Source organism: Canis lupus, chromosome 16 (genome assembly GCF_003254725.2).
Source record: "Canis lupus dingo isolate Sandy chromosome 16, ASM325472v2, whole genome shotgun sequence".
NCBI classification, from domain to species: Eukaryota; Metazoa; Chordata; class Mammalia; order Carnivora; family Canidae; genus Canis; species Canis lupus.
Window position 1 is genome coordinate 46,431,070 of NC_064258.1, and position 25,315 is coordinate 46,456,384.

The following is a 25,315-nucleotide window of genomic DNA, read 5'->3' on the forward strand; positions in this document are numbered from 1 at the left end:
ATCCCAAAAATTTCGCCTTCTTAGATCAAATTTTCCATTGCTATCGATACTTATCTTTCCTCCTAAATGTAGATATTTTGTTTTCTCCAATATGTTGAACTCTAACCTCTGTGCCCTCTGCTATTTCTCAGACACCAAGAGAAGGAATTAAATTCTGAAGTCAATGTACTTTTACTTTTTATAAAACTGAAAGATCTTTTTGAATGTTTTCCATAAGCAGCCTTGCATTTTAATGCACTTTTAAACTAAATTTATATTCATTTATTCTTTTCATAAAAATTTGCCAGGCTTCTCTTTGTTTTACACTTCATGATTTCTCATCTCCTTGCCCACCCACGCTAACCTTTCCTTCGCAGTTTATACATGCTTACTGATTTCGGATATGGTGTAGCAGTTTGTCTGAAGGTATGCTCCATTTCTTTTCTCATGTTCCTCTATAACACAACCCAATTTTACTGCTCATGATTCACAATGCATCTTCAGAATCACTGTTCAAAACACCAAATATTTAAATTCTTCTACGAAGAGGCATGAGATTCCAGGAATGTTAATATTTTTAGTGTATTAATCTTCATGTGCGAATGTACTGAGCTAATTTAGAGATGAAATCCATCCCCTTAATATCTGAAGAAAAACTATTTAGCAAACTCCCTCAGTAACCCACTCCACCGTTCATTATGACCTCTTAAATTAACCTATTCATTATACCCATTCCCTACTGCTTTATCCTAGTAAAACAGAAAACACATCGATCTCAGGCCACACTGGATAAAAGGTTTCCTTCATTTCTCCAAGCTAAATAATACTTAATCTTTTTTCATTTTAAATCTTTTATTCATTATTAGAATTGACTCTCTACTATTTTTAGATTCTCCATGCCACTCTTTAAACAAGGGTCAGAAATAAACATATCCAGAACTGAAAAATCTAATAAAGATGAGACTGGCAGCAAATGAAATTACAGCAGTGACAGGCTGCCCTGATGTTCTTTATTTACGACTTGTTTCTCTGGCAGCCTATCCCTATCTCACTAACAGATGATGGTACTTCTCATAGAAGTACTGAGAACAGTACTGTTCTCTATGCAAGGATTAGTGCCTGCAAAGGCTCCCAGACAGCAGAATCTTCTCTTGACACTTGCAGGAAATCCCACATGGTTGAGCCCCTGTGTCACTGCTCTTTTCTGCCCACCTGGCTAGCCAGTTACCCACCTTCATATGTGGGATTTTAAGTCAGATAGACAGGGGTTCAAATCTCAGCTGTTATATATTAGCTAAGTGATCCAGGGCAAGTCACTCTACCTTCCTCAACTATACAATGAGAATAGTAATACTTAATTCACATAGTTCTTAAAATGATCAGATGGTATGAACTGGACACTTCCTTACACTTAATGAACATTATTCAACAAATGGTTCCTTAAAAACAAAGAACTTCCCCTTCTTGGGCATTTGCTTAGCATCTCTAATTTTAGCAAATGTCCAGTCCAGGAAAGTAGTATTTGTCCAATGTCTGTGTGGGAAGTAGTGCTATCTTGCCTTGCCGTAACTATAGGACATGTAGTACTGTAGCAAAAATGGCTATGTGTCCATTCTGTATCTATGTTTTTTCCCTTAGTAATATAATCCACCATTTTTAACTGAACCGAAGGCCTCCCAGAATAAGACCACCTATTATATCTGACAGAAAAAAATATAAGCAGAAATGTCATGAGTAGCTTCCAGGTATTTCTCTAAAAGACACCCAATGCATGACCCTTTGCCACATCTTTCCTTGCCTTCATTCTGCTTCCTGGGATTAGGATATGATGAATAGCATTCTAGACTACATCCTGAACCATAAGGACTCTGGAACATTCCTAGGATGGCAGAGCAGTGAGCTGGAAGGAGCCTGGATCCATGGGGATGATAGAGACCTCCTACCAGTCCTGGACTGACTCTTACAGATTTTTTTCATATAAGAAAGAAAAAAACCCTCTGCACTCTGGTAAGTAATCATTATTCTGTGGGTTTTCTACCATCTTTATCTAAATCTCATCCTAATAGAAGTATCTCCAATCTTTTCATGGGATTCAAGTAATAGTTTTTTTTTTTTTTTTTCAAGTAATAGTTTTTAATCAGGGGCAATTCTGTCCTCCAGAGGACATCTGTGACATGTTTGGTTGTCACAACTATGGGGTTACTACTGGGTAAGGCTAGTGATGCTGCTAATATTCTACAACAAATAGGACCACCCCTACAACATAGAATAATCTGGGCCAAAATGCCATTTTTACTAAGGTTGAGAAACCTTGACTTAAAGACATCCCTCAGGAACACCAGTGATAAAATGTCTTTTATTCATTACAATAAACATGGTAAAAGAATGAGGTGTTGGGATTAATCAATATTCTTCTCAATAGTTACTATCTCTCTCAAACAGTGATAGTTTTCAAAGAATTAGGATACAAGAATTATAAGACATCTAGCCAAGACTTCAGATTCATAACAAGAATGTTCCATTTAAAAAAAGATTCTCAATTCTAGTTGCATGTATTATAATCACCTGGAGGGCTTAAAAACACACTGATGCCCAGGGTCCACTTCAGGCCAGTTATATAAAAATTCCTGGCCGGGGGGGGTGGGGAGGGGGTAAGGCCTGGGAAACTGTATTTCTCATGGAAGAGCAAAACACGTTCATAGAGCACTTTTTACAAACACACTGAGGAATTACACAACACAGGCAACAGAGGATATTCCCAGCCACAATCGGTCTGCTCCTTTCTAGGAGGTTCCGGAAGGGCAGAGCCTTTCATTTCCCCTCTGTTTAATGTTTACTCCAACTCCCTCTTTATCTTCAAAATAAAGGAACACACAGCGCTTTCTCTAGTATGGCTGTAATTGTTGAGTTTCACCAACGGATGTGCTTTTGCTCTGACCTCTGGCTTCCCCTTCCTTGACTGTGGTCATCATCTCACCACCCAGAAGGGCAGTGGGAATCCTTTAATATCTTGTCCTTTAATATCTTGTATCAACAGGACCTTCAGATTTCTGAGGTGGATCACTGCTTCCACTGGAAGATGCTGGAAAATTCAAAATGCTATACCAGTCCAGCTGCCACATTCTCACTTTGACATCTTGGAGGCCAGAAAAGAAGAAAAAGGAAGTAGCTACAAAGCACAGTGAAATATCCAGCTGTGATTTTTTTTAAAGCCTGAGTGATTCTAATAAATAGCCAAGGTCAAAAACCACTGGTTTAGTGTACTCGAAGGGAGTGCTTCTAGCTCTATAATCCTACTGTAAAAGCAGCTCATGCTGACTTGGAAAAAAAAAAAAAATCAACTACAAATATGACCTTCAAGGGTTTTTTGGTTTGGTTGTTTGTTTTTAATGCATTCAAACCCAGGAGAGTTTAATGACATTTTTTCCTTTAGAAAATAAGCATCTAGCTCCCAAATACGTATGAAATAAAAGCGGATGGTTTCATCAACTGCTTAGTTTAAACAAGACACATTCCCTGCCCTAGGCAGCGTATCCCTCAAAATCTTACTAAGAGCAATTTAAAGATAGTGACCTAAAATACTAATAAAGTCAGAAAGCAGAGTACTCTAATTGTACAAGAAAAACAAAATAGTTCAGACTATGATTGAAGAAAGCAGTTCCATTAGTGTGAGGCAGCTGATAAGCTTCGTCGATGCTGGCTTTAGACAGGAGTCTGATAAAAAAGCAATTTTGCCTGTCAATAATAGTAAGTAGACCTGACCCTTAAATAGAGAGCAATTTTTCTATCAGATAAACAATAAGTAGCCCAGCAACCAGATAATTTATGCAACATCACCTTTTTGAGGGGGAAAAAAAAAAAAAAGAAATCAACCTCTGCCACTGCAGAGTTGCTCCTGGCAGCCTCTCTAGTTCAATCAGTGCGAGCAGCAGAGAATAAAGGTTAGCCCTTAGGTTACCCTGAGATACAATAAATAGGACACTGCCCCTATCCCAGGATAAAAGATATACCAGTACTGTATCAACAGAACTGCCTGAAATTTTATCATACAGCAAAGCCCAAGGAATTGCCTCATAGTCATAGATCCGGGGAAGATGCCTCAGGATAATGCAATATTTACAAGAGTATTCAGAAACTAAGTCTGGATGTGCATTTCTATCATTGAGAAAAATGCCCTCCACAGTATTTTCTCCCAAGGTTCTTTGCCAAACTGTTGAGGGGACTATATATTCTTCAGGACTACCATGATCCCATAGCTGATGTTGCCTAATGCACATGATGCTTCCAGAAAGTTTACACTCCTTGTTATAAGAGAAATTTGCAGCTCTTCCAAAGGAAGTTATCACCATAATTCCCATGATTTACATGAAGAACCAAGAACTTATAAAAAAGATCAGAGAAATAGATCACTTTGGTTGCACTCAGTCATCAACTTAACTAAATCTGCAATGTATTCTTTCTATTTCTAATAGAGTGGGCACTTTAAGAGTTTAATCGTCTAATCACCAAAGTACTTCCAAGTATCCCCATGGACTCTATGAACTTTGTTGGAAACAAAACCCAAGAGTAAGGTGAAGAACACAAAAGATAACAGAAATATACGGAATAGGAGTATATTTGGGGGAATGCTTGGGAGGATGCCTGGGTGGTTCAGTGGTTGAGCCTTTGGCTCAGGGCATGATCCCAGGGTCCTGGGACCGAGTCCCGCATCCGACTCCCCGCAGGGAGCTGCTTCTGCCTGTATCTCTGCCTCTCATGAACAAATAAGTAAAATCTTAAAAAAATAAATAAATAAGAACTGATGGGATATAAGACACCAGGAAGGGGTCTTCCATATATACCGACACCCTGAGCCAAAGGCAGACACTCAACCACTGAGCCGCCTATGCATCCTATTCCATCACTTCTTATTGGTGGCACATATACTACACAGAGAGATGGTGGTAGGAAGAGATTAGGAATCCACAACATTTTATTTTACTCGATTTATCAAGTCACTGATAATACTACTAAAGATACTCAAAAGGCATTCTTTAAAATGCAAACAATCCAAACTGTCCATTGACTGACAAAAGAATAAACAAAATGTGGTATAATCATACAAAGCAATATTGTTCAGCCAAAAAAAAAAAAAAAAGAAATGAAAGTATGGATATGCACCACAACGTGGATGACCCTTGAAAATATTATTCTGAATATAAGAAGCCAGACACAGAGGCCACACATTGCATGATTCCATTTATATGAAATGTCCACAACAGGCAAACCCCCAGAGACAGAAAGTAAATTAGTGGTTGCCAAGGGCTGGAGGGAGAAGTGATGGGGAGTGACTGCTAATGGTCACATGGCTTCTTTTTAACATGATGAAAATATTCTGGAATTAGAAGTAATGGTTGCAGTCTGAATATACTAAAAGCACTGAATCATACATTTTAAATTGGTGGATTTAATGGGTTATAAACCATATCTCAATGTTAAAAAAAATACTCTTTAATTCAGCATTTCTCCTGCTCCTTGAGCCTCTCTCCGTGCTCAACAGGGGGTCTGCCTCTCAGGACACCCGGCATCCTTCAGTACCATCCTATTCGTGACATTAAGAGGAAGTACTCTTAAGAAAGATTTAAATGCTCATACCATTTTTGTTTCATCACATTCTAAAGGGAAAATATCAAATCAGAATTCCTAGTGTAATCTTTAGTCACTCAGGTAAAGGCAATCCAAAATGCTCCTACTGTGACAAAAGCAGGTTGTCCAATCATCCTGGGGCTTTTGTTTTCTAAAGGTCAAGTCTTACTGAGTTACTTCTTTACCTACTAGATGATGAGCTGCTAACATTAAGATAATTATAGAATTTCAAATAGTCCTGAGCCTTTGACTAGTACCTTTTGAAAAAGAAAACCAGGCTCACGTAGGTGGCTCAGTTGATTAAACATCTGCCTTCAGCTCAGGTCATGATCCCAGGGTCCTGGAATGGAGCCCCAAGTTGGGCTCCCTGCTCAGAGGGGAGCCCTGCTTCTCCCTCCCTCTGCCTGCAGCTCCCCCTACTTGTGTACGCTGTCAAATAAATAATAAAAGCTAAAAAAAAAAAAAAAAAGAGAGAGAGAAAGAGAAACCATTAATTCTAATCAAGATTCATTCATCTCATACTACAGAACTGTGCTTAGAGAACCAATGGTTGAAGACTCAAAATAATGACTTCTGATGTTGAAAAAAGTCTTTTGGTACCTTTTTGTTACACCATTATCTATGTCAACATGTGGGCAGTGCTGGGGTCCTTTGTTTGGTATGCAAAACAGAATACTCATTCATAAGTCTGGAGATAGAATGAGGGACGCCTGGGTGGCTCAGTTGTTGAGCGTCTGCCTTTGGCTCAGGTCGTGATCCTTGAGTCCCGGGATTGAGTCCTGAATCGGGCTTCTTACAGGGAACCTGCCTCTCCCTCTGCCTATGTCTCTGCCTCTCTCTGTATCTCTCACGAATAAGTAAATAAAAATCTTAAAAAAAAAAAAAAAAAACCAGAATGAATACTGATACAGTTAAGTATCTGCCACTATTGATTGTAAATTGTTATCTTAAACTTCCTTGAAGTTACCAAATGGTCTACTTCTGACTGTATTGTGGAAACACTGCTTAAAAGGGAAAGAGTACTTAGGAATGCAGTGCCTCCACAGTTTATCAACATGAGGTACCATCTGTTCACAAACCAGGTCTTAAGAGAAAATAGTAATTCCACAGAGGGTGGTTATCACATTACTCTGGTCACACCACATGCAGTACATCTGGGATCAACAGGTATAAGAGTACCCTGGCAGAGCAATATGGGAATATAGGTTTGAACAGCATCTCTAGAACCAGTACTTGGAATGTGTGATGGCAGTTTTAAGGGGAAGAGGAGGCAACAGGGTGCTCTGTCATTGTGAGCTCTTTCATTTTCTATGGAATGATACTTTTTTTTTTTTAAGATTTTATTTATTTATTCATGAGAGACAGAGAGAGAGAGAGAGGGGCAGAGACACAGGCAGAGTGAGAGGCAGGCTCCCTACAGGGAGCCCAATGCAGGTCTTGATCCCAGGACCCCAGGATCATGATCTGAGCCAAAGGCAGATGTTCAACCACTGAGCCACCCAGGTGTCCCTGGAATAACACTTTAAACTCCTTTTAAATTTCAAAGGAAGTAATGACGAGGATGACCTTTGAGTGGCTATAACTTGTACACCTCACATAACAAATCTGGGACATGGGTCCTTAGGTTATCTAATCAGCTCAAGTGTCACAATTATCAAAAACAAATTTTTAGATTCAGACAAAAATGATTACAAATCTATAATAAATGAGTATGCACTGGAAAGAGAAGCACAAATAAATCTCCAGAGATTATATCCCTTAAGAATTAAATTATCTGTAAACACAATCATACAATTGAAGCCATCATTATACATTTACAGGACCTAAATTAATACACAACATAGTTTACAAGAACATGGTACCCTCTAGAATGTATAACTCTTATATATTCAGATTAAAAAGCTAGTGCAGCACAACTCACTTTAATGTTCACTCTAGTTCAGAGGCAAATGTGACAAATCTAAAATCTTCAAAGAATTCAAAGACCCTTTAAGCTAACATTTTATTTTCCATCTACAATTTACCAAAATTACTTATCAGAAGTAAAACTGACATATCAGAGTTGCCTCTCTTCCCCATGTATTATTGCTTGGGGATACTAAAACAGAAGAAGAACTACAGAAACAGAAGCCTAAAAAAAATAATTAAAAAATATAATAAATTAAAATTAAAATAAAAAAAAACAGAAGCCTAGAAAATCCAGAAATTATACATTGCTATAAAATCATTCTGTATATGCATATACTATGGAAATAAAAAAATAAATCTACAAAAACACACAGTCACCCCTAAGACATTTCAAGAACAATAATGAAGATTGACGTCCCCTATCAAAGAGACTCCTGGGATGTATTTTCTCAAAATAATTAGTCAAGAACCCATGATTCCCAAACCTGGGCCTGCATTTTCTAAGAAAAATGAAAACTGATGCAATGTTCTGTTACATAATTTTAAAAACACATCATTTCCTTTTCATGTTTTTTTAAGGTAAGCATCTGAGTGGCTAAGCAGTTACTCGTTTAAGTAAACAGCTTTCAATCTATTATAACCTAATTACTTGAAAAACATGGTACTTTGGAGAAAAAAAAAAAAAAAAGAACTAATCCCCCTGCTAAAGGAGAAGCTGGATAAATTTAGTAGTCACTGAATAGTAAGATTTATGGACTTCCTTTATTTCTGCCTCCCTGACAACCACATTTTTTTTTGTACCTAACTAGGCAGAGGATGATAATTAGTAACTACTGTCATGGTATAATTAAAGATCAAATACCTTAGTTGCTTCAAGAACTCAACATCAGAGTTGCTGTTAATAAGCTTGATGAACTCTTCATAAGAAGGAGCATAGGTGTAGGCTCTCTTGTGATGTTCATTCATCTGTTCTCTGCGCTCCAACTGGGCAAGTAGCATCTGGTTAATGTAATCTGGATTACTAAGTAATTCCACTACTGGCTTCAAGACTGTGGGAAGAAAAAGAAAGTACCACTGAAAAAGGTATTGTCCTTTGAAGAAATTGTTTTTCTTCTACAGAATTAAAACCACACTTGGGATACGTTTTTAAACTACCCAAATGGGGAAAATAGAAACAACTCAAATATTCAAAAATACGTATGCATGTACAAACAACAGCTCGTGCTGGGTATGCTAGCAACTATGGCTATGATCGAGTGGTTGTTTTAACAAGTTAAGTTTAAAGGAATAATGAAAGAAAGTCATGTGGAACCCAAGTTCCTAACAAAGATACCAAAATTAAGCACACTGATTTTTTTCTTTTATTTCTTTCATAAGGCTTAATACCTTTGGTCTGCCAAAAGATGAAAGTGAACGTTCTCCCAACTGGTGAAAGCAGATCTCAGGGGAGAAATTATTAAAGTCAACGATACTACTACAAATTCATCCTACTAACTTTTGCGTTAAATAATTCTCTTTTCAACATCTGCACCCCAATGTTCATAGCAGCAATGTCCACAATAGCCAAACTGTGGAAGGAGCCTCGGTGTCCATCGAAAGATGAATGGATAAAGAAGATGTGGTCTATGTATACAATGGAATATTCCTCAGCCATTAGAAACGACAAATACCCACCATTTGCTTCAACGTGGATGGAACTGGAGGGTATTATGCTGAGTGAAGTAAGTCAATTGGAGAGGGACAAACATTATATGGTCTCATTCATTTGGGGAATATAAAAAATAGTGAAAGGGAATAAAGGGAAAGGAGAGAAAGTAAGAGACAGAACATGAGAGACTCCTAACTCTGGGAAACGAACAAGGGGTGGTGGAAATGGAGGTGGCCAGGGGGACGGGGTGACTGGGTGATGGGCACTGAGGGGGGCACCTGACGGGATGAGCACTGGGTGTTATGCTATATGTTGGCAAATCAAACTCCAAAAAAAAATATACAAAAAAACACAAATCTTCATTAAAATAAAGTTGCCAAAAAAAAAATCCCCTTTTCAGGGGTGCCTGAGTAGCTCAGTCAGTTAAGTACTGGACTCGATTTTGGCTCAGGTCATGATCTCAGGATCCTGGGATAGAGTCCAGCATCCAGTCAGCTTGAGGATTCTCTCCTTTTCCCTCTGTTCCTCCCCGCTCCACCACCACTAGCACACTATATGCTCATACACTCTAAAATAAATAAATAATGGCTCAGTTGTTTAGGTGTCCCAACTCTTCATCTCAGCTCAGGTGTTGATCTCAGGGTAGTCAAGTCCAAAAATAAATTTAAAAATTCCCTTTTCTCTGTGTTTGGTATCTGCTAATGACCAAAGATAACAAATGAGAGTCAATCAATGCATATCAAATATAATGTTATTTGAGATTCTGAGGTAAGAGAAATTTTTCTTAGGTCATATTTTCTTCCAATTTTCTTATTCTGGCCAACCTTCCTCCTCACTATACTTCCTCTAGTAATTATATTGCAGTACTGTTCCTTTTTATTTATTACAGGTTCACAAAATTATGTATAGGCATTATCAATGAATCCTCTTTTTTTAAATTTTTTTTTGAATCCTCTATCTTAAAAGTATCTTAGGTAAATGCACACTGGAGTTTGAGTACAGATATTCTTTCATTGATGTATATGTTATTGACCTGGATAATTCAAAAGCTATCCTAAATGGATGTTTACCTGTGAAGAACATAAGGATGGATTATCCTGTGTCAAAATAACAGAATGGATCATGCATTTGGCAACATGTTACATAAAAAACTTGTTTATCATGGGTGGCCAAATAATGCCATCTCTGAGTGACACTTCAAGTTTGAAAATCTGAAAGTATCTTAGCTCCCACATGTCCCACAATATGCAAGGTCGGCATAGGTGTGTATCAAGTGTTATCACATTAGTATGTATACATTTATTTGTATAATCATCACATTAGTAATATGAATCATTTATAAAAGTCTACCTTTTGTTGTGAGAATTTCTGCAAGCATTATACGTAAGCTGAGAGACTGGACATCCTTTGAGGGAAGGAGACAAAACACCAGAACCCGAGAACACATTTGTAGGAATCTCACTTCATCATATGAGTTCCTCAAGCATGCATGTAACACAAAAGGCCTTGGTTGTTCTTCATGTCTAAAAGAAATTAATGAAGAGAAGGAAGAGTAAGGAAAGAAATTTCTAGAAACAATTTGGTTACGTATCATTAATTATAAAATATCTCAAATGGACAATACATCAATTTTAATAACTGTGTCCACTCCTCAAAAACATCAACAGCCAATCATTTTCTCAATCACAGACTAATTTAGAAAAATGCTTATGTGTGCCCTTTCAGGATGTCAAACCTTAAGTAGCATCAACAATTACACAGAACTCCCAAATCACAGCAACAATACAGCAAAGTATTGGGTGTTTTTTTAACTGGATTATTTTTAAGTCTCCCAGATGTCTTCTTAAATATGATCTATAACTTCATTAAAAAAAAAAAAGTCAAAGAAAGCATAACCAGAGTCACTAGTCAGCTTTCCTGACTAGGTACTTATGGGATAAAAATTCTATGGGTTTTCTACTGAGGAGAGGGTCCACGACTTGATGCTACATAAATTGGTGGCAAGTTGCCTTCTGGGAGGTTCCCAAGTACCATGTTCACAGGCTTCCCTATAAGCACTGACCCTATCCTTATCCCACGGCCATTAATTTGGAGGATCTGAGTGAAGAGGAGTAGAAAGTAGAACTTTCTATACCCCCTTTGCCCACAGTACCTTGATAGTAGCAGCTCAAGAAAGACTGGGAGATAGTTTTTTTTTAATATCTTCCAGATAAGAAGCAAAATTTATGAACCTCTTATAGTAATTAGTGGCCAATACTGGGGGTAAAGAGGACACTACACAGAGTGAGAGGAATCATACTAGGGACTACATAGGAATGAAACAAAGGCATACTGGTGCCTCTTAGAACTAGCACCTCTGAAGTGTTTCTTGCAATTTATTTTTGGACTAGAGAATGAAGATTAGTTTCCAGGGTAGGTAACTCTAAAAAAGAGGGATTTTTTCTTTGTCTTCTACGACAAGCAAGAAAGGTTCAATACTAATGTGCAAAGCCAACAAAATAAACAGATTTTAAGAATAAGCCTTTACATATATGCTGCTATATGCTGACATTTTAAAATGGCATCTTTTTTCAGAGGCACCTGGCTGGCTCACTTAGTAGAACACGGGACTTTTGATTTTGAGGGTATAAGTTCAAGCCACTGGTGGTAGAGTTTACTTAAAAAAATAATAAACAGATAAACTTAAAATGGCATCTTCAATTATTTTAGATTCTTTGCTGCCAGCTTGAGATGATCTTTTAATATTTAAGATCTAGATGCTACTTTTGTCACATCAAGCGCTTTTAAGGATAAAAGCTTTACTTTAGAATATGTATTTGGTTAACAATTATTGGTGTAAGTTGGCTCCAAAATAACAGGAAGCTTTTTTCTATACTATCAAAATCCCTCTCATTGTATACACAATCCCTTCTCTGTTCCAATGGAAGGCAGATAATAGAAGGAGCTTGGGAGTTAGACTCCTACAAGTTCATCTCCCTCTTAGAACTGAGTTAGGGGAAATTTTTCTGAGTGAGCATAAAAAGCCAGATAGCTGGCCAAACAAGATCGATCTAAAGAAAAAAGAGAGGCCAAGGCTTCCCTGGAATCCCTCTGCTCACTCCAAGCAGACATTCCTAGGATGCCCTCTAGTTAGTGGGCATCAAGTATTACTTCAGAACCCAAGAAAAGATCTCGAGGCATATGGCTGCTTCTGGGTCAGGAGATGTCCATGTGCCTATCTCTAGGTAGCATCCTCCTTCTGCCAGTGTGGATGGGTCATTTGTTTACTGCAATTCCTACTATTTGCATCTGGGTCCTCATTCCTTAATGAGCGAAAGGACATTCACCTCTTGTAAATTTCACATGTACAACATGACTTTAATCTTCCCACCGACACCGAGAAGCAGATATCATCATTGGCATTTCATGCATGAAAACACTGAAGATCTGAGTGGTTATGCAGAGTCCAAAGTCGGAGGTAATAAACAGTAGAAATAACTCCCATGGTCTACCTGACTCTCAAAGTCCAGACTTTCTACACTGCTCCAAATCAAAGACTGCAAAGATGAGGGGGGGAGGATTCAGAGATAAAGGTGGACTACATGAATAAAAACATTATTTTTCCCTTTAAACAGCATGCCTGAGCTTGACTAGTAAATCAAACACAAAGAGATTTTAAGAAGATGACTATGAAATTAAAGATGCTACTGATTAAACAGTATAAAAAGAATCAGTTTTAGATTTTCCTGAGACATGCTAGAACAAGACAGATGGGACAAAGGAACAGGAAGCAGAAGCAAGACTTAAATATGATCTGGAGTGTTTAAAGCAGCAACAGAATGTCGGCCTGGGGATAAACACGAGCTGACTGGAAAGCTGCCTCACACAATTGCCTAACAGTCAACCAGTGTATGTGTTGCTTTTATTAATGCAATTTATTATTCTCTTGTCTGACAGTAGCCAATTCAATTGGGTGCTTCCCAGGCTGCCAGAGTCATTTTGCAGCCAATAGATATCTGCACACCAATGGAGATTTCTAGGACACGGGCTCTCTGTTTACCTGGGGCAGGCAAGGGCAGAGGCAGCCACCAAACCTAGACACATTGTCTGCCAGTCTCATTGTGTGATTTGTAGAAGATAATGCATAATCAGATATTAGTTCTCTAGGGTTCACTTCTAGGGCATAATCATCTCTATGCAAAATACCAGTGACCTACTGGCACTTTGTCAAATATCTATAATCCCAGAGTACAGTGGTAGATTTTTTTCTTTAATAAGAATCATCAACTAGAGCTCCTGGGCATAGCCCAGATATCAGCAAAATAAATCTACCGTTGGTATAAGAAAACTAGAAGCCCAGAGAGAAGACGTTTCTAAAATGGAATCAATTCTCTGTTTCTATTATTGTGATGCTTCACCCATAATATCTTTATATTAGTCACAAAAGCAGTAATTTCAGAAGCTGGTAAATGTCTCCATGAAAAATATGTGCTCAGGTTCAAATTAGATAATCATAAAAATACTAAATTTCTCTAACCACTTGCTTTTCTCCCAAACCTAAATCCATCAGTCTTCTCACTGGAATAAAACATGGATTTTAAAAATACTGTCCTTTATTGAACCATGGTTTAAACATTTTAAAATGAGCTTCCACTGAGTTTAAACAAGTCTTGGACAGTATCTGGCAGGCAGAAGTAAGGTGCACTTTAGACAACAGATATCACAGCAAACCAGAAGGAGCTCCCAGGAGTTGCTGAACACTTGAAAGGAGCAGTTGGAGCTCTTGAGAGACCAGGGGTATCACCCTAGAGTCCTCATCCTTTCACTTTCCTTATTAGTTCACATATTCCCTTCCTGAAAGTTACTTTCTCTACCAACAGCATTCTTCAAAGGGAGGCCCAGGGACCCCTATGTAATACAAAATGATACTGGTCTTTTTCACACCTGTTCTCACAAGCACAGTGGAGTTTCCAGAGGCTACCTGATGTGTGCTGACACCATCACTCTACTGGCTAATGGGAAATGTAATGTGTATTCGTGCACTTTAAAAAAATCTCTTAGTTTTAATAGCTTACATGGTAAATATCCATAGTATAAAAAGAAATGGGGTGGTATGTTTTTTTTTAATACAACTCCTGCCCTCTCCCCAAAATCTGTTCACTCTAGTGTTTCTTTTTTAATTATTATTTATTTATGATAGTCACACAGAGAGAGAGAGAGGCAGAGACATAGGCAGTCTCCATGCACCGGGAGCCTGACGTGGGATTCGATCCCGGGTCTCCAGGATCACGCCCTGGGCCAAAGGCAGGCGCTAAACCACTGCGCCACCCAGGGATCCCCGGGTGGTATGTTTAATAACTGGCTCCCCAAGGGAAAAACAGCTCTGATTTATAGTATTTGGCCATTGCACACTGTAAATACTCCCACCATGGCCAATTACAAGCTAGCAAAGTGATACCACTGATTCAAAGTAGGGAAGATATGTGCACAGCCAGCTCACGAGCCAGTACAAGCTCCAGCACCCCACAAGATGGAACCCACATAAACAAAGTGCTTTTGGGGGTGCCTGGCTGTGTCATTCAGAAAAATATCCATCTCTTGATCTCAGGCTTATGAGTTTGAGCCCTATATTGGGCGTAGAGATTACTTCAAAATATAATCTTTAAAAGTGCTTTTAAAAAAAAAAAGTGCTTTTAGGTTTTCAATAACTTTTAAGAGTATAGAGGGATCCCTGAAACCAAAATAAATCTGAAAACCACTACTCCACAGTAATTTTTTTCAAATCATGGGTGCTGACCCACAAGGAATAAAATAAAATTTTATTTGTCTCAAACACAATTAAAAAAAAAGTTAACACAAAAATATCAGTTATCACAGGTAATAAGGTATTATTTTATGAATTGGGTCACAATATAAAATGTATTTCTTATTATGGGTCACAGTTTTTAAAAATTGCAAAATACTGGGGGGAGCAAGCTGGAAAACATCAGCCACATGATGGCTCTGTAAATTTTGATCTCATAAGACTGTGCTACACAGACTCTGGGAGAGAGAACGACTCATGGCAAGAGGCAATACTGGGAGAACTGGGAAATGCTACTGCACAATGCCATTTAGCAAGTAGCCCCCACTGAGCAATAATAGCACAGTGCAGAACAGGGAATGCTCAATGATAAACTCCCACGGCAGGGCTTCTTAGAAGAAAAGGAGAGTTATCATCTGCCCAAAGGATGCCAATGCATTTTTGTCCTCATTTGTATTTTTCTGATACCCCCTCTCTCTTCTGAGAGGTAGAAGAGCATTAGTGAGAATAGGCTATGTTAACCATAAGGAGCCCCCTTCCTACTGAGTCCATCTCCAAGCAGACAGAAGGCCACTCCTTTCTTTCAGTAAGACAACTCCTATGTGCAAAGGTTAGAAGTGCTGTAATTCGGCGTTCTCACATTCACTCAGAGGAGGACATACAATTAAGATCCCAAACAGCAAACCTCTGAAAGTAAGGATTTGTTATTAGCACAGCTATGGCAGTCACCGCATAGGCACACATCTTGTCAACGGAACAGTACAAGGAGCTAACAAGCCTAAATATTCACAATTTTCACATTGAAACATTCCTAATTACAGCCCACAAACTCCAATATTGAGTTTCTTCTAAAAGTCAATTTTCAGGATATTGTGTTGTAACAGAGCTCCCAACACGAGACTCACGAAAAGAAACGTGAATTCTAAACCTTTCTAAAAGCTGTAAGTTCACAGACACTCTTCACACTACAAAACAAAACATCATGTTTAAATTTTCTACTTCTAGGTACTCATGATTCTACAAATAAGTTCATAATAGTGCTGACTCAGTAAAGTTCATTTCATTGTTTAAGTTTTTCCACATAATTAAAGAAGTCGATAAAGGGGCTTTCTATTAAAGGTATTTAAAAAAAAAAAACTACTCTACCAGAACACTATAATTGTTCCCCCCCATCCAATATATCTACATTTCAAGCCAACTGCCAGCAAGAGGCAGACAATTCTAGAGTTTTATCTTGACTTTGACCTCTTTCTATAGAAGAAAAATATTTTAATGTAGGGGAAAAGAAAAGGGGGAGGTTGTTTGTGTTAGGGCAGTTACCTGGCATTCGCAGCTTTCAGGTCACAGAAATGAGTGAGTAAAGTTCTTACAACATCATTGCAGACGACTTTAACTATATCCACATGGCTCAGTCTGTGACGCAGCTGTCTGGCAATTTCCCAAAAGTCTTCCAAGAGCAGATGGTAAAGCTGTCCCTCATCTCTGCTGAGATTTCCATACCAGGACAGAACATAATCTCTGTAACTGTAGTCAAACACTACCAGGAATAAACAAAGCAATGAGTAAAACTTAGATGGAACAAGCATACATCAAGACTGCATTTCTACTGGAAGCGGATGACCTATTTAATATTCACTGTTTAAAGTATAAAGAAAGTAGGTAATAAAACAAGACATGGTATTTCTTAAAATATCTCAAAATAAAAGATTCACATCCAACTAAAATTCTGGGAATGTGAGGACCATATGTCCTAAATTTTTGTGGACAGCCCAATTTTTAAATATTCTATCCTGGGGTCAGACTATCTAAAATTTCTCAAAAAAAGCATCTTACACAGTGGCTACACACTTATGGAGTCTGCCAATCATTAATTTATTGCCTCTCACCCCCCAAATTCACCCCTTTTTGCCCTGCTTTATGATACTGGAGATGGACCTGTTAGCATTTCTTTGCCAACTCATATCATGTTAGGGTCTGTCGGGACAGGATGCTAGAGGGACTTCTCCTGGTTCCTGTGTGCTCTTCTCTGATTGCTTCTGCAACGTGCAGCAGACACCAGCATGTGGGGCACCAGATGGCACTCAAAGGGCAACTTCCCAGAGAATTCTGCTAGTACTCTGGGAGTAGCTTCCCGCAGCCTGTGGTATCTCCCCAGACTTCTCCACCACCACGTGGGCCATGGATGTGCCCTCTCCAGTGAGGCCTGAATCTCAGCTCTGGGTGAAGAAGGAACCCTCTCCCAGACATATCCCTCCTTACAGTGCTCTGCCTTGGCCCCAGGAGTCTCCTCTGCTCCTACTGTCTGCTTTTCCTATATTTTTTGCAGTTCTCTTTATTCCTCAGTAGTTAAGTCCCTTTACAAGTTAAGAATTCTTTATATTAAACTTTCTTGTTCAAGTACGAGGTGATTTGTGTCTCTTAAAAAGACCCCAATCGGGATCCCTGGGTGGCGCAGCGGTTTAGCGCCTGCCTTTGGCCCAGGGCGTGATCCTGGAGACCCGGGATCGAATCCCACGTCAGGCTCCCGGTGCATGGAGCCTGCTTCTCCCTCTGCCTGTGTCTCTGCCCCTCTCTCTCTCTCTCTCTCTCTCTCTCTCTCTGTGACTATCATTAAAAAAAAAAAAAAAAGACCCCAATCAATGTGGGAAGAATCCCATTAAGTTAGATATCATACCAGGTGCATTATCTGTGGCTGACAACCTTCTTTGGAAGATTTCTAGTATTTCTTAATTCTAGATCAATTTTATGTCCTGGAAATAAAAAACCCTTAGCTCTAGGCCAGTACTATCCAACAGAAATATGAGAGCCACATATGTGATTTTAAGCGTCTAGTAGCCACCTTACGATAGGAAAAAGGAGGTTAAATTTTAATAATCTATTTCAACTAATATATCCAGAATATTATTATTTCAAAACATAATCAATACTATCAATTACTGAAATTCTTTTTCCATGCTAAGTCTTCACAATCTGGTATGTATTTTACACTTTCAGCACATCTTAATTTGGACTAGACACATTTCTCAATCGCTACTTATACATAGTAGTGACCAAGTTGCTCAGGGCAGTTCAAACCATATAGAAAATAAACACTGAAAAATGAAAATGTTACTGGACTTAAGTGGTGATTCCCCACCAGGGGAAAACAAAACACTCATCTCCCCATCACTGTGTTTCAGCACAAGGATATCTATACTATTTTTTAATCACTGCTTATTTCTCAAGGTTTTTTCTTTCCTTCTTCAAAAACCACTTGATTTGGCTTAATTTTGATATAATGATATATCATCTCAGATCATAGTTTATCCTCTTGCTTTGCCTTGTCCCCAGGAATCCTGTGGAACAAAATTAACTTGGGATCCTGAATTACTGCACACCTGGTCCATAAATGTCTAACCCATAATTCTCAAATAATTCTGCAGTCTAGGATTTGGTGCTCATTTTATTCACCTTGACTGCTACACATCAATTTTAAATGGGTTTGGTGGGGGGAGTTGGGGAGGTGGTGGAGGGAGATCATATTTGTTAGAAAATTGAATAGCAAATGGAACCTCCAGCTCAGGGTTAGTATTCATCCTATGTGAGGATTCCATACATGCACAAAAGCCCACAAGTCAAAGATAGCACCATTCTTGTTCTGATATTCTGCGATGTTTTTTTTTTCCTCAGAATATCAAGTGTGAAAGTGTATCCAATGTTTTTCCACATTTCTATAATTTCTGCACTGCAGCTTTATAATAATTCAAAAAACGGCATCTTAAATCCCATAGATCAAAAACAGAGTATCAAGAATTTTGTTCACAGACACATATGTGCAAAGGTTTAGCTAAATCTTCAGAGTGATTCCACTCCATAGTGGGATAAGACACTTAAGACAGCTAAGCCTTATAGTAGAGAACCATTACCTGCCAAAGACTAAGGGGCAGGCATTGAAAAGGCAAAAAAAAAAAAAAAAAAAAAAAAAGATACTACCTCAATCTTTCATTTTTCATTAAAGCAGCATTTAATTCTAATATGTAAGGCTTCCATATGTAATGCAGAATAGAATAGAATCCACTAGACACACACCAAAAAAAAAAAAAAAAAAAAAAGGCAAAACAAAAGCAAAACCAGCAAGTAAATCATCTCCTAAACCTTTTGGCTATCTTCTGCTCATTTCCAGATATTAATTTGTTTTTTTGGGTTTTTTTTTTAACTTGCAAGTCTTTTTTTCTTTTTTGAAGATTTTATTTATTTATGCATGAGAGACATAAAGAGAGAGAGGCAGAGACACAGGCAGAGGGAGAAGAAGCAGGCTCCATGCAGGGAGCCTGATGTGGGACTCGATCCCGTGTCTCCAGGATCACACTCTGGGCTGAAGGCGGCACTAAACCACTGAGCCACTGAGGCTGCCCCAGATATTAATTTGAACAAATAAATGGTTGTTATATTCTCTAGATTTTACAAAAAGTAGCCACATCTCATTCCTAATTGGACTATTCCATTTAGGAGAAAGCAGAAGTGGTTTCTGACCTGGATGTTTAAGAAATTAGGACAAAAACAGGAATATGCTAATTCCATAATCTCACTTGTTGGCAACAAATAGACCATGGTTCTTACACAGTAATTGAGTTATATTCTCAATTCTCACCCTTACAACAGAGCACAAATAGAGGCTCCAAGAAGTGAAATAACTTGCTCAAAGTCAAATAGGTATATCTGCCAGCCAAAGGCTCTTCCGACTCAGCACACAGTAGTCCTGCACGGAGGTTGAACTAATCAAGTCACATGAATGAAAGACATGAGAAATCTGAAAAACCGTCTTTGTCCATTACACATCCAGCTTGTTTAAAACATATTTAAATGATAAAAAATATATGCACCTAGGTGGCTCAGCAGTTGAGCTTCTGCCTTCAGCTCAGGTCATGATCCTGGGGTCCCAGGATCAAGTCCCACATCAGACTCCCCACAGGGAGCCTGCTTCTCCCTCTGCCTATAAATCTGTCTCTCTCTTCTGTGTCTCTCATGAATAGATAAATAAAATCTTAAAAAAAAAAAAAGAAAAAATATATGCAAATGGTTGTACTTTAAAAAATTACCCTAGAAGGCAATAATAGGACCAATGGGTAGAAATCATAAGAAATTGTTTTTTTCTGGGATCCCTGGGTGGCACAGTGGTTTAGCGCCTGCCTTTGGCCCAGGGCGCGATCCTGGAGACCCGGGATCGAATCCCATGTCGGGCTCCCGGTGCATGGAGCCTGCTTCTCCCTCTGCCTATGTCTCTGCCTCTGCCTCTCTCCCTCTCCCTCTCTTTCTCTCTCTCTGTGTGTGTGTGTGACTATCATAAATAAATAAAAATTAAAAAAAAAAAAGAAAAATTGTTTTTTCTGTTTAACATTAGGAGGAACTGAATAAAAACATTAAAGCTGTTCAAGATTCACAGTAGATAGTGAATATTCCATCATAAGAAACTTTTAACAAGCTGAATATCCTATGGACAAGGATGACATAGAAAAAATTACTTCCTGAGATAGGGGCTGAATCATAACTTCCACAGACCCTTGTCTGCAAGGCTTTTATATCCTTCTTCTGGTAAGAGCCACCCTTACAACAGAGCACTGCTGATCATTCATTTGCAATTCTTTCTCCCTTACTCTTTTATTAAGCAAAGTTTTCATACCACAGAATTTTTAACTAGTAGCAAATAAATCTACAACCCAAAACCTTTGGGAAGTAGAAGCATTTTTCCTTTTGTTAAAATTTAGTTTCAAATTATGGAGGGAAATCAAAATGAATTATAAGAGACTTAATATCTTTAAAATCTTCTTAGCATGCTAAAGGATTTATGTAAGGGCATATTCATCTACATAATTTCCCATTACATTTGTTAACCACACTGCATATGCTAATTAAGACAGCTCTAAAATACTCCTCTGATACTATATTTTAGTTAGGAATTGATAAAAATGAATACTGGTAAGTCTCAACTCAGTAACAGAAAATACACCTGGGACTAACAAATCTGTCAATAGCTTATCAGTACACCTTTAAGTATTATTAAAATGTAACAAATATATAAAGTATGAAACAGGGCCACATGGCTGGCCCAGTCCATAAAGCATGTGACTCTTGATCTCCGGTCATGAGTTTGAGCCCCATGTTGGGGGGTGAGGGGGAAGAAAAGTATGAAACAAAGCCTTGATTCTAAGTATATATTATGTGGCTACATGTACTCATTTATATACAAGTACACATATGAACAAAATATTTAAAATATACCCAATGGGTCAACTTGAAGAGACACAGAAATTCATGATAAAATTATCTTATGATCTCTTCTAAGAAACAAGCATAAATAATAAAACAAACCACAATGAGAAATGAAAGAACATTTATCCTCACTGGCAAGCAAAGACTTTCTTCTAAACACATTACAGCAGCCAACTAAAATTCAAGTGCTATTATCACATCTATTTTCTAGACTGCTCTCAAAACAAGCAGGTAAAAAGGAATCACTGAAGATTACAGAGAACGGAACATGTTTAGAACTTTAATTCTAGATTAATGCAAAAAGAGGATTTAGGGTCACAAAGGAGGGAAGAACTGTAAGTGAGAAGACCAGTTAAAAAGGCTACCATGAGGGCAGCCCGGGTGGTTCAGTGGTTTACCGCCTTCGGCCCAGGGCACGATCCTGGCGACCCGGGATCAAGGTCCATCTTGGGACCCTACGTGGAGCCACCTTCTCCTTCTGCCTGTGTCTCTGCCTCTCTCTCTGTCTTTGTGTCTCTCATGAATAAATAAATAAAATCCTAAAAAAAAAAAAAAAAGGGCTACTATGTTAGTCTAGATAATGTGATATTAGGTAATCCCTACCTATAAATTTTCAGAACAAAGAAGGACTCAAACTAAGGAAATAGTGTGAGAGAGAGTTCCATGAGAGCTATTTTTCTACCTCCACCTTTACCCCAGAGCTATTTAAGATAGTCTCTTCCCTGCTCAAGAGATAAGGCCCTTTGGGTCATAAACATCCATGACCTGAGCCCCTTGGAACAAAGAAAAGAGTATTCATTCAACCAGAAGTTGGCCTAATGGTAGTAAGGATAACAATAATTCCATCATTCATATAGATGGCACTCTACTGTTTGCAAAATACAATTAGTAATTACTATCTGCGTGTGGAAGGAAAGCCAACTTCTGGGGAAATTGGGGTTATTAGTGTATGTCACTGATTGATGTGTTCATTTATTCAATAAAAAATGTATACGCAGGGATCCCTGGGTGGCGCAGCGGTTTGGCGCCTGCCTTTGGCCCAGGGCGCGATCCTGGAGACCCGGGATCGAATCCCACGTCGGGCTCCCGGTGCATGGAGCCTGCTTCTCCCTCTGCCTGTGTCTCTGCCTCTCTCTCTCTCTGTGACTATCATAAATAAATAAAAAAATTTAAAAAAAATTAAAAAAAAATGTATACGCATTTCACACCACTGGGTAGAGTCATCAACTAGAAGGGTTGAGCCTAACAGAGGCTAGAGGTATAAGGGGAAGGTAGGAGAGTCACAGTCTTTCAAGAGCAGGCTCTGCTTCCTGTGCACCATCTCATTCTTACAGTCTAACATCCTCTGGAAATGGCCACAGAGGACCTAGTAAAAGAGATCACCACATCAGGTTCACCTTATCTAGGGCAAGGTCCAAAGAAACTGAAAGCTCTGTTAGACTTGGACAATGACCTTGTAATATCTTCTGTTATCATGATTGCTCAAGTTATGGCCTTTTGTATAACCTGGACACTGTTTTATAGACACATTTACCCTTGAAATTCAGAAAAAGTATTAAAAGCCAATCAAAAGTAACAGAAATATGTTCATTTGGAAATGTACATATAAAATTAATTGCACTTGTGAAGACATCCCAAAAAGTAATAGAAGTAATAGTATTTATAAGACATTTGGACAGCATTTTACAAGTCAAAGTGCAGAGGTCAGTATCCTTACTGCTTTGAAAAGTATAAGATCTTACAAAGAACTGTATTTTCAATTCAAGAATTTAAATTGAAAGTTCTCCTGAGCAAATAGCAGGTACTCATTACTAAACTATATTCTCTGGTCCACATTAGTGAGGTAATTCAGGGTAGCTTAGTAAAAAACTAGGCTATAATATCTGAGATTTAATTCTCATAAAGATTTTCTAAAGTCTTTTTTTCTATCTCCTGTCAGTCTTCTTGGGAATATAACTTGGAAAAAATTTTGAGAGCATGTAGTATAGAAAGGTGCCTGTTCTGACTTCTCAAACATGGTTCATTCATACTATATCTGAACCCCTAAAATACAGTTCCTACACTTGAAATTGGCTAACAAAGCACAGCAATAATATACTTCAATCATCTTCCCTGGGTATGCCATTTAACTTCCAGCATTTGTAACAGTAATTTTTTTTTTTTTTTTTTGGAAAATTTTTAAGTAACCTCTACATACAATGTGGGGTTTGACCTCACAATCCCAAGACTAAAAGTCACATGCTCCACCAATTGAGCCAGCCAGGCACAACGTGCAGCTTTAATAATTCTTATTACTGGGGCATCAGGGTGGCTTAGTGGTTGAGTGTTTGCCTTTGGTTCAGATCGTGACCCTGGGGTCCTGGGATGGAGACCCCTATCAGGTTCCCCGTGGGGAGCCTGCTTCCCTCTCTGTCTCTGCCTGTCTCTCATGAATAAATAAAATCTTTAAAAAATGATAGTAATAATTCTTACTGTTTCACAGAAAGCCAAACTATTATTTTGATCTGCACTTTTAAATATTACTCCTTTTTTCTTTGTAATTCAATCTGTAAAGATTTAGGACAAATCCTTATTTATATTGAACTAAAACAAAAGAATACATTAGTAACAACAACAAAAAAATCCACACACAAACATTTATACATGCATACACATACACACCTTGTATTTTACTCAACTCATTGAATAAATTTATTTTTAAAATTCATATTCTGAAGAGAGTAAAACAAATACATAAAGGTAAAATGGAATAATTATGTTATGTACTTCAAACTAACTTTAGTGGGAAATCATTAAATAGTTCATAAGTACTTCATGTCAACTGAACTCAAGTTACTGCAGCCTTACTTAAAAAGTGTACCTGCTATTACATTTTGCAAGCATACCAAGAGACTCTCAATTTTATCAACACAAGTCTACCATAGCTAGCTAATAACATTCAGAATTTCAATTAAATATTCTGGTGCCAGGGCTTAGAAATGCAAATTAAAATACTCCAGAGATGCATATTATAATCACTACAAGTTTTCTAAATATTTATGCAACCTCTTAACTTTCTCAATATGTATTTCTAGATTCTAATTCTTCATTAAATAAAATGTCCAAAACTTTTTGGAAGACAATTTTGGTTTTAGTTTATTGTTGTTTTTAACAACTGCCAGATGCATACAGTTTACTCTCATAACCAACTTTATTTTTTTTTTGTATATTTTTTAAAAGATTTTATTCATTCATCCATGAGAGACACAGAGAGAGAGGCAAGAGACAGAGGCAGAGGGAGAAAAGCAGGCTCCATGCAGGGAGCCGGATGTGGGACTTGATTCCAGCACGGTGGGATCATGCCCTGAGCAAAAGGCAGACGCCCTACTGCTGAGCTACCCAGGCGTCCCTCATAACCAACTTTATAGCAGCCTTTAGCTCTTCTTTTGGTAGATGATATAATGTTCAACTTCACTGAAAATCATTTTGCTTAAAACAAAAGGAGAGGAAATTGTAAACATTAAGAATATAGCAGGGGAAAAAAATAAATAAAAAATAATTGTACCAAAGTATAATTAACCAAAGCTCTTACCCAAAGGCTTTGGCTAATACTATTCTTTCAAAAGAAAATATTGCACAAGTATTAGCCTGAGGATAACGTACTTGGAGGTTTTTTGGTTTTGTTCTGTTTTGGTTTTTGTCAACCAGGCCTCAACTCTTGTCTTTTTTTCCCCCCCAATTTCTGAAACAAATTGGTCTATGGAAGATAAACATGCTATCTCAATTGCAGAGAAACTTCACAGTCTTAAAAAATTAAAATATACCCATGTTCATGGCAACACATTCACTATAACCAAAAGATGGAAGCAACCCAGATATCCATTGATGAATGCATGGATAAAGAAAATGTGGTTATGAGGGGGCCTTGGCTGGCTCAGTCAGTAGAGCATGGGACTCTTGATCACAGTCTTAAGTTGAAGCCCCATGGTGGATGGAGAGATTACTTAAAAAAATAAAAATATTTTTTTAGATGTAGTTCTATACACAAAATGGAATGTTATTCAACCTTAAAAAGGAAGGAAACTCTGACATATCCTGTAAACATGGATTAACCTTGAGAATACTATGCTAAGTAAATATGCTAA

At 38.0% G+C, this 25,315-nt stretch overlaps 1 protein-coding gene across 6 annotated transcripts in view; it reads right to left on the reverse strand.

Moving 5' to 3' along the window:
- Positions 1 to 25,315, reverse strand: part of SNX25 (sorting nexin 25) — a 142,251-nt gene that overhangs the window by 81,100 nt on the left and 35,836 nt on the right. For all 6 annotated transcript variants that reach the window (XR_004805839.2, XR_004805840.2, XM_025471804.3 and 3 more), the window contains 3 exons: positions 16,263 to 16,479; positions 10,511 to 10,683; positions 8,375 to 8,561 (listed from right to left, as the gene is read on the reverse strand). Coding sequence is in view for 4 of the 6 variants with exons in the window: in XM_025471804.3 (XP_025327589.1) it covers positions 8,375 to 8,561; positions 10,511 to 10,683; positions 16,263 to 16,479 (577 nt within the window). In the remaining 2 variants the exon portion in view is untranslated. The remainder of the gene's footprint in view (positions 1 to 8,374; positions 8,562 to 10,510; positions 10,684 to 16,262; positions 16,480 to 25,315) is intronic.